The sequence below is a fragment of the Lactuca serriola genome, chromosome 4 (assembly GCF_051521515.1).
Source record: "Lactuca serriola cultivar US96UC23 chromosome 4, Lser_US96UC23_V15, whole genome shotgun sequence".
NCBI lineage: Eukaryota > Viridiplantae > Streptophyta > Magnoliopsida > Asterales > Asteraceae > Lactuca > Lactuca serriola.
The window spans coordinates 380561577-380572156 of NC_136411.1; the positions used below are offsets into that span (position 1 = coordinate 380561577).

The 10580-nt window shown below is 35.9% G+C and overlaps 1 protein-coding gene and 1 long non-coding RNA gene across 3 annotated transcripts; both read left to right on the forward strand.

Annotated features, from left to right (window-relative positions):
* The first annotated feature begins 1575 nt into the window (after positions 1-1575).
* LOC145097768 (uncharacterized) lies at positions 1576-7512 on the forward strand. Of its 2 annotated transcripts, none has more exons than XR_013704490.1 (4): positions 1576-1682; positions 1761-2202; positions 2488-2606; positions 2673-2878. It is a non-coding gene; the product is annotated as an uncharacterized LOC145097768 (long non-coding RNA). The 2 variants fall into 2 exon arrangements; XR_013704489.1 differs by lacking the exon at positions 1576-1682 and adding an exon at positions 4868-7512 and having other exon boundaries at positions 1689-2202; positions 2673-3913.
* Positions 7513-8161: 649 nt separating this feature from the next.
* Positions 8162-9940, forward strand: LOC145100789 (uncharacterized). Its single transcript, XM_079037921.1, has 2 exons — positions 8162-9670; positions 9756-9940. The coding sequence occupies exons 1-2, from the start codon at positions 8995-8997 to the stop codon at positions 9779-9781; spliced, it is 702 nt and encodes a 233-aa protein (XP_078894047.1). The 5' UTR covers positions 8162-8994; the 3' UTR covers positions 9782-9940.
* Positions 9941-10580: the final 640 nt, after the last annotated feature.

Below are 10580 nucleotides of genomic sequence, written 5' to 3' on the forward strand. Positions count from 1 at the left end.
AATAAAACCGAAAAATCTGCCATGGAATAGAGAGGCTTCAACAATGGCTTGCCCCATAAACAAAACCAATACCAGATCTATGTCGAGAAAGAATACCTGAAGCACAAGTGACTAACGGTTTCCGCCAGTTGATTACACAAAAACACATAAATCTGAGGGCAAAACTATCCCCTTTTTATCAAGTTCGAGCAACTCGGTATCTTGTATTCCTGTACATAAGGTTCTCCACAGAAAAGAAGATGGGGGTATATATATATATATATATAGAAATTGATTTGGAGATGATATTGTTTTTCATGGTTTAGAGAAATCGATCTTGAGATTATATCAACCTAAAAAACTGAAGAAGTTGGGAAAGAAGAACGAAGGACGAAGGACTGATGTGTCATTGGAAACAAATCTCTCTAAATTGAAATAAAGGGTATTATTGTCAATACATTTATCTTTTGTGGATAGATAAAAAGTATCAGTGAAAAAATCAGTTCCCTTTTATAAATCCCTATATTTATATTTTATTTTTTTTGTTTAATTTTGGTCTTACTATTTAACTATACACAAATTAAAATAATGGAGATGGCCAAGAATTGTACCAAAGAGCTGTATGTTTACATTTTGGTCTTACATTTTAATCCCATTGATAAACATGCATCAATCAATCCCTTTATCCTCCCGTTCTTCATTTTGTTTAGAAAAAAAATTGTAGTTTACTTTCTTCTATTATTGAAGAATTACTTGAGAAATATGTTGAATTGTTGTTCTATTATTGTTAAATTTATATAGTTGAAATTTTTTATATATTTATTTATTTTCCTTCTAAAACACTAAAAAAAGTTAACGTTTGCGCCTTGCAGTGTGAACGCAGGTCTACTAGATGTCACCCGTTTAAGCAATTGAAGAGTTGTGCAAATCTCAGCTGGGTTCACAATTTTCTTTTCGATTCTTGGTATTTTCATTTCCATTTTTACCCTTTTATATATTTTTTAAAGTATCATATTCCTAAACTTTTGGGACGATAATTTTCTTTATAATTTAATCTATGAAAGTTAGATTTTTTTTCTTTTTGTGGTTAAATTTTATAGGAAACTAAAAAAACAAGGTTAAAGGGTGTGCATGGTAAGAAGGAATTGATTTGACGGTTTAAAGGTTTTATCCAAATTTAAGAGGTTGTTGAAGGTGTTGACTTGATGGTTGTTAAAGGAGGCTGGTCTATAAATTGTGTTTTAAATTTTTTTTTTCTTTTTTGTGTCTTTATGGAGGCAAGTGAAAAAGGATTATGATCACGTGAAGAAATTAATTATTTTAAGGATAATTGTTGTTAGTATCAATGGATACGGATGATGACTATAACGATAAAATGCTAACAATATATATATATATATATATATATATATATATATATATATATATATATATATATTAAAGATGATCATCTTTATGAATAGTTAACATTCTGAAATTTTGGCAAAAATGGCCCATGAGTTTTCATATTTTTAGTGGTTCATATTTTTGGCACTAAAGTTTGTGGTATTGACAATTTGGTCCCTTAGAAGATAAGAATGGAGCTGATACGTGTCATTCCCATGCCTTCCCCACAAGTTCTGCCTTATCTTCCCCCCACCTGCTTTCTCATCCAGTCATATTCCTATTTCACCTGCTTTCTAGGGTTTTTTTGAATCCTTAAGGTAATTCCTTACGTTTCTAATTTCAAGTTAACGAATCAGTTTTGTAGCGATTGATTTCGTTTTAAACTTTGGATTCAGTTTTAAGGTGATCTTCCCTATTGACGCTACAACATTCCCGGTGGACCCACCTATGCCCTTTGGGTCGAGAAACGAAGAGCCTCTGTACGACGGGACTAGAAATTCCGCATTGAAGCTTTCCGATTTACCGGAGGCAACAAGTTGTTTGATCATGAGTAGGAATGGTACATGTTCACCTCCATGAAGCTGAACAGTGACAGCAGCATAGTCGATTCTTTCTTACTCTTCGAATTTGATGGTGCCGTCGGAGGATAATCGGGTCATGAGTTTGGTTTTTTGGAACTCCATCTTTCTCCAGTGACATCATCGGCCCTCACACAGGCGACTGCCCAGTGCCACATCCCAACTATACTCATGATTTGTGCCATCGACAGCAACCCAACAATCACCACCAACTGGAGCTTCTAACCCACCAGTTACCACCATCGTCGGCCCATAAATGGTTTTGATATTCTTGCTTATCTTCTCTATTTATGAATTGGATTTGTTAGTTGAAATCGATTTCTTCTATAAAATTGATTTTTGATTCTGATTTTCAAAAATACAGTTTTCTATACGTTCAGTTTTCGTACTTGTGAGATACATGTTTATATGAAGGATTATTGAAGATATCCATGATTAATGATGAAGAATCATAGTTAGGGTCATATTTTGTTGTTCTTCCCTACATATTTGTTGAATATTGTAATTTTTTTCTCAAATTTGACTAAGAATTTTGTTTTGCAAGGTTGCTCAAGGTTTTTGTAAAGAAGACGAATCCCGCCACTTGATTGGTATCTCATACCTACTCTTATTCATGCGTTTTTCTTTGTTCCAGTGGATTTGGCCATTCTATTGTTTTGAAGAGTGAGTTAGCATATTTTAGTGAACACTAACTTTTCTATTATTCTAATTTTCATTTATTTGTTGCAGGAATCATCTTCCAAACTGTTATGAAATATGCTATGTATACTTTGGAAATAAAGTAAACTATAAATTTATTATTTCGTTTCTGTGGGTATATAAACATCTGATGCTCACCGATTAGAATTTTCCTTTAATTGATTGGGTATACAAGCAGAATATTTGGTGATGAAGACATATCTTCTTAATTTTTACTTTTTTTGTTCTCTTATTCATCTTTCTGAAATATGGTGTGGATTTTTTAATTTTTATCACAATAAAAAAAACATCTTATTTCTCTATTTGTGCTTTTATAGATGAGAAATGTGAGCCACTAAGTGTTGTTCTGCAGACAGGTACTCATCCAAATATCACAACCATAAGAACATTGACCATTTTGTACATAGGTAATTATTCACTCTTTTAAATAGGTTGTTTCCATAAGTTGAACATGTGATCTCATATATGTATACAAACGTATATAAACACATAGCCTGATAAATATGCTATTTTTAATCTCTGTCGACCACCTACCTAATTTTATACAGTTAGGAGGTGTCTGTTTCACATAATGTTTTAGAAGAAACTGGAATCTGTCAAAAAGAATTGCGAATTGAAGTAATTGGATATTTCTAACATTTGCTTGGCAGGAAATGTAATGGAATTCATTTCCATTACTTTGTATATTTCAGTTTGCTTTATAAATTTATTAGATGATATGGAATGGAAATAATGGAAAATGACATAATTGCCCTTCGTTGATTTTTTGTAAATCATATTCACTTTATTGTGAATTATATCGATAGAGAGAAGTGTTTATTTGTAACATCCGGGAATTTGGGTATATCCAGTTAACCCTTCTTCTTCTCCAAATTGTCAAGATTAGCCCCTAAATGGAAAATGTTGCAATGGAGTACGCTGGGCGTACTGGAGAGTATGCTGCGCGTACTCATTCGATTATAATAAACGCGGACTCCATGAAGTATGATGGGTGTACCAAAGTTATGTTGGGCGTAACTGGTCCAGATGCAAAACCCTAAATGAGACTAGAGGACTATAAAAGGAATGATATGGTCTCTTCCTCAGCCACCATTTCACAGAGAGAAACCCTAAGAGAGCATCCTCATCCTTCTAAAGTTTGTGTGTGCGTGTTTTGAGCTAGGGAGTGCCCTTGTGTGATAGTGAAGAAGAAGAGGAGGTCCTTGTGGAGGCTAGAATATGGAGTACAAGCTTGGATTTGAGTTCTAAAGGGAGTGGAGTTTCACTTACAGGTAAAACGCTCAGAGCTTTTCTTATCATTTTTTTTTGTGCTTGATGGACCAACTTTTAGGGTTTTTGGTCCCAAGATGGAGACTTTATGAGCAAATGGCCTCCATAAGCTAGAATCTGCCTTATTTCAGTGTATTATGTGTTGTGGGTTCATAAAAATCCCATCTTTGACATTGAGATTAAGTCATGTATAAGATTAGAGCTTAATGGGGAAAGATGTTATATGTTTGAAGTGGTTGGTGACCACTTAAGCCATGCAAAGGCTCAAAGGTTTCAACTTTATGACTTAAGAGGCAGTAGAGAGCCTAGATCTGTGATATGAGCCCATGACTTAACCTGTTCGGACCAAAAATAGAGAAATGGTAAGTTTGGGACTTACGTTGGGCGTAAGTCTCAGAACGCGTAGCGTAGTAGGTTGAGGTCCCCGATCAGTTTTAGGCGCACTTGAGTACACTGAGCGTACCAAGGAGGTACGCCCCGCGTAACTCCTTCTGTGGGCTTTTGGGTTATGTATTGTGTTGGGCCTTGAGTGTTGGGCTTGATGTAATAGAGTCTTGGACCAAAGAAGTATATATATATAGGTGCTTTGGGGCCCTTGGGTTGGGCTTGCCTTTTAGTTTGGAATTTGGGCCGAGTGAGGGCCCATTTATTATTCGGCCTTGATGGGCCCAATGGGTTTAGGGCATTAATGGGCTGGTAGGTGGTCTATTTTTAGACCCAATAAGTGAGAGGTTGGACTTAGCTCCTAATTGAGATAATTGTGGGTTTGGCATAGAGTTAGAGGCCGGTACGTAGCAGCAGAGTTTATAGGAGTTGTTCTTTATCCGAGGTGAGTCTTCTCACCATACTTTACCTAGAGTGGTAACTAGAGTTATGTGACAGAGTATTTTGTATGTTGTTTATATGATGTGATACACTACATTATTTCTATGTGATTTATGTTATGTATGTTTCAGAGTTTACAAAGTTAGGACCGGAAGGTCCATAGAGTTAGGACCAGAGGGTCCACTGAGTTATGGGACTGGAGGATCCCACTGAGACACATTAACCAGAGGGTCAAATAGAGTTATAGCCTTGAGTGGCTAATATGTGTTGTATGTGGTATTTTGGAGAACTCACTAAGTTGCGTGCTTACCGTGTTATGTGATATGTGTTTCAAGATTTCTTCTCAGGATCGCGGGACAGCACCGGCTTGATTGTACACACCAGAGAAAGAGTTAGGAGAATCCTGGATTAGTAATGGAGTTGTGCTTTGTAATTTAATAAAAGAGATTTTTATACGATATGTTATGAAGAGTATGCATTTTAAAAATGAAAAAAATTGTTTTAAATTTTCACGTCGTTACAAGTTGGTATCAGAGCCTTGGTTTGAGGGATTCGGATGTACCTTCGGGTATATATGGACTCAAACTGAGGAAATGAGGAAAAATTTTCAAAATAAATGATTTTTCTAAAACGAGCAAGAGTTTCTTAAGAGAAAACGAGAAAGAGTAGTGTGTACAATCAGGCAGAGCCCGAACGGTGATTTCCCAAAATACCCTTACCTTATGTGTTATGAGATATTATGCATGCTAGAGATAGGCTAGGTAGTTCATATTTTAGGACTAGAGTGGCCTAATTTGTGATGCCTTAGCCTAGGTGTTGTTGTTATCTGCGATGTCCTTTCTACTATGTGCCGAGTAAGAGTATCCAGCGGGAATCCTTGTAAAGAGGGATTAGAGTAGACGAGTAATCTAGGAGGGATACCGAGAGGAGCATTTGGGGAGCCTACCGAGAGATTAGCTAGAGACCCGTGGGGGTAGTTTTGCAGAGTTCGGTGATATCTTTTGAGTATGAGAAGAGCTAGTGGAGTTATCACCTAGAGCGGGTTATATGTGTTTATTAGATGCACGTTCGTGCTTTGTAGAACTCCCAATGATGGGAGTCAGCTACCAAGTGAATGAGACGATATTCAGGAGGTAGATTACTGGCATCATAAGGAGTTTCTCATCAGCTGATGGCAGAGAAGTGTGAGAACCTAGGAAGAGCCTAGGAAGTGACCTTAGTCAGATAAGTACACTAGCAGAGTAGAGCATTTTGCTAGGGAGCGAGCACGCGTGTTGAGATTGGCAATGAGAAGGTTGAGCAGCTACTTAGGGAATCTGGTATGGTCCGTGTAGAGAGTATGGGTAGATGTGGCAGGTAGTATGGGCCCGTACTACTGAAAGCAGAGGACCCATACTCGATGCAGGGAGTATTCCATAGGTTCTAAGTAGCAGATCGAGAGGTGATGTCATGGTTCAAGTACCATGATTGGTAGCAGATCGAGAGGTGATGTCATCGTTAGAGTACCATGATTGGTAGCAGATCGAGAGGTGATGTCATGGTTCGAGTACCATGATTGGTAGAAGATCGAGAGGTGATGTCATGGTTCAAGTACCATGATTGGTAGCAGATCGAGAGGTGATGTCATGGTTCGAGTGCCACGATTGGTAGTAGATCGAGAGGTGATGTCATGATTTGAGTACCATGATTGGTAGCAGATCAAGAGGTGATGTCATGGTTCGAGTACCATGATTGTGTTGGATTAGTGTCTAAGTCCATAACTATTTTGGTATGTACTTGACCTGATGGTGCATGGTCCTTTTGGGTTGCCTTCACCAAAGCAACTTCATAGGATGAATTATGGAGAGAAAGGATTAAATATGATTTATTAATATATAATGGGAATAATATATTAAAGGAGAAATCATATTGTTTAATTAATATTAGTCAATAATTAATTGGTAATTAGTTTTGTGACTAAAAGAGATTAATTAAACTTAAGGGACTGGAATTGTAATTATAAGATAATTGCAATTTGGGCCATGGATTGACTTGTATTATAAGGTGGACAAATTCTATGGGGAAGCCCATAAGAAATCGTCCAAGGCCTTAAAGAAAGAGGTCCATGGGTTGCTTAGGGCTTAAGCATCCAAATTAGGGTTTCCTTGTTAGATAACCCTAATTGCCTCACTATATATAGATCCCTTAAGGACCAAAAAGTGTACAAGCTTCTTGCTAGGGTTTCACACGAGTTTTGGCAGCCTCCATCCTCTCTCCTCTTCAACCTCTTGCTTATGGTGTTTGTGAACCGTTAGAGGAGTGACACTTGTGACTCTAAGCCTTCCAAAGTCAATACAAGGAGATTTGGGATTGTTATTGCTACATAACAATCAAGTTAATGTATTAAACCCATTCTTATATTAATATGATTACTTGTATGCTAGAACTAGGGTTTATAGTCTTGGATAACTTGCATGTACAATAGAGAAACCTAGATCCAAACATTAGGGTTTGTATGAGCACATAAGATGTTCTTAGGACTAAAACCCATCAGCGGTATCAGAGCCTTGATTGGTTTCTATTGTATTAATGCATTATGTGTTGCAAAATCGTTTTTGGACTCCCTGGCTGATGAACTCGGCGAGTACCACAGTGTACTCGGCGAGTAGGGCCTCAACTCGGCGAGTACAGTGTGGTACTCGGTGAGTTCGAGCGTCAGATGGAGCTATTTTCGGGATTTCTTGTTGTTTATCTTTGAAATACTTATCTTTATCATATTAGATCAATATAAATCCGATTTTATGATATATATGACTATATTCTTGATCTAATTGAAGATATTTATCAATTAATAAAATATTTATTTCCTTATGTGATAATTGATTAATTATTTTGATTAAATTGGTAAATTGTTTTGCAAGAAATCATTAAATAAATCAAATATGGATAATTATGTGATTAAATGTTAATTTAGATTATTTGTTATTTGATCCTTGTGCTTTGAAAAATTTCATATTTTCCCCTTAGGTTTTATAGTTTAAATTTGAACCCAAAAGTTTTGTTGTTTTGAAATTTAAATAGTTGAAACCCTAATGTTTTGAAAAAGGTTTCAAAACTTGCCCTCAAGTTTTGGAATTTAAATTTTGATTAATTGTTTAATTTTGATGTATATTTAACTTCTAAACCCTAATGTTTTGAAATGTTTCAAAACTTGCCCTTAAGTTTTGGAATTTAAAAGTTGATTAAAAGTTTAATTAGGAATGTTAAATTCTAAAACCCTAGTATTGTTTTGAAAAAGTTCAAATCACACCCTTATGGTTTTATTAATTAATTAAGGTGTATAATTAAAAGAGATTTAGTAAATTCATAAAGTCTTGGTATACAATTTAATTAAATTAAAAGTATAATTATTAAATTAGACCACCTAGTATTTTAAAAGTATAAAATACACCCTATAATATATATAACATTAAAAGTCTAACATTATATATATGTATGAGTAAAGTCAGTCTTACCGTTAGTAGGCCTCATTCACGAAGCTGGTCTATAAGGGGTGTTTAAGGAAATTGCCTATAAAATGGCGATTGAATGGGTATCCACTCTTACCCACCGCACTCTTGACTAGTGGAGGGTCGATAGCCGAACGGGTAGGATAGGACGAAACCTTCCATTATAAGTATAATGAAATACAAAGTAACTAAATGTCTTTCAAATCCCCAATCTTAGTTACTTAGGCAAAGTGAATTGATGCAATTCCATGAAATTACACTTTGTGCCCTTGCGAAGACGTTAGTGGAGCGTGTGTGGTTTACCGGCACACTAAATGGTTCTAAGCAAAGGTAGCAAAGGGTGACTCAATGTTTGTCATAGTTCGGTGGAGCGTGTGTGGTTTACCGGCACATCGAATAGGTGATTGTAACATGTGAGGGCACCATGTAAATTTGCATGGTTATTCACACCCGCTTTGTGATCCTCGGCATCCCAGTCACAAACAAGAGGGGCATATCGAGATTTAAACATGCCATTGAAAGTTCAATGAATCTCAAAGGATCTAGGAGTTTTCATAGATTTAAAACTTAAATTTCTTTTTCGTTTTTCATGGTGGAAATTAGTGAATCGTCATTCACTTACGTTCAAATGTTCTGCAATTTGGGTTACGGCATCCCTCTCCCGAGTTGTAGAATATCGTGTTGGGTCCTAGCCTTAGTATCTCATTTGGGTGATTTACTAAGGACTCAATCAATCAACTAACTTGAATTCGTTTACTCCCGTTTTGTAGATGTCAAAGTTCGACAACTATGGTCTTCTCAAATCCCGTGGAACAATCATTCCACATGAAGATGATATTCCACGATTCGATCGAGGAACAAGAGATCATACTTCACTTCCTCCTCCGATTATTCTCCCTAACCCACAAGTTCAAAGGCTTGAAAAGTTCAAGATCGCTCAAGCCCTTTTGGCAAGTAAACATAAAGAAGGAAAGTCGGTGTGTGCACACGTCCTAGGGATGAAGTCACACATTGATAGGTTAAGAAGGTTGGGATCCGTTGTCTGTGAGGAAATGGCTGTTTATTGGGTTCTTCAGTCACTTCCTAACTCATATAGTGAGTTCGTAAGAGAGTACTATATGATGAACCGCGACGTGACCCTTATAGATCTCACCTATATGCTTATTGTTGTTGAATCAGCAATGGTTTGGCGCAATAGAAAAGCAAAGTTGATTGGTGAATCTGCCTTCAAGACCTCTATGGATATAGACAATGGCAACGAAAGACATGCTATGATCGAAAAGTTTGATCATAAGAGAAAGGCAATGTCTGAAGTAGTTCCATGTGCTGTTCCAAAAGAGTCGATTTGCTTTTATTGCCAAGAGAAGGGGAATTGGAGACGAAGCTGCCCTATTTACCTAAGAGATCTAAGAGATGGGAGAGTCAAAACGTATGGCTCTAATATAGGTAAAATCCATTAACTAACTCTTTTAAGCTTCTATTCTAGATTCTTAATACATAATGTGATAAGATTACAATTGATGTTTTGTAGGATCGAAGAAAAGAAAGGAAGCTTAAGGGAAGAAGTGAGCAGAATCTAACTGTGAAGGAATGGATTTCGATCGCATTTCTCGAAGATTAGATTCTTGAGCTACTACTTAGATTTAGAATTAGATTGCTAAGAAATATGTATTAGCATAGTTTTTCAATGAATTGCATTGTAAGGACAATTTTTTTCCGCAATAAAATAAATTTTGATTTTATATTATTTATTTATCCTTGCAATGGCGTATATGAAAAATTGATGTTTGAATGTTTCTATTATTAGCAATAATGGATTTGGTTCTTATTATGTTATTTATGGAAAGTCGAGAATTTACCAAATAGGGAGAGTTTCTCATCGTCCAAGTTTCAATTGGACAGAAATTTGGAATCACGCAACTTGGTTGCACGATGAATGAGAAATTTCATATTTGGAAATTAGACAAATTCATTGACAAAGTGTCAAATGAAGGACTAGGAGATCGAGTAGACAAAGATACGTGTTGATCAAGTCCACCATAAGAGTAACAAAGATATTCTTCATGATTTACTAAAGGTTTAGTAAATGTGATTATACTTTTAAGATTAAGTGTAATTGTGAATTGATTAAAAAGGTTTAAATCAATAGCAAAACGAATAAGAAGAATCAAGTAGACAGAAAGATAAAAGTTTCTCCATTCTAAGAAGAAGGGAGAGTAGCTTTTATGCTTTATGATAGGTCTTAATGATAAGAACCATATCGCAATTGATCCTCTAAGTGAGTCTTAGTACAATTGTATGTTTGAGAAGAGGAATCAAGGATTGAAGAAATGGTTAAATCAAGAAGTCTATCATA

Excerpts from the sequence above, each read along its gene's own strand:
- LOC145100789 (XM_079037921.1), top strand. The coding sequence starts at position 8,995 with ATGTCAAAGTTCGACAACTATGGTCTTCTCAAATCCCGTGGAACAATC. Across the intron at positions 9,671-9,755 it reads AACGTATGGCTCTAATATAG|GATCGAAGAAAAGAAAGGAA; the intron begins GTAAAATCCATT and ends GATGTTTTGTAG.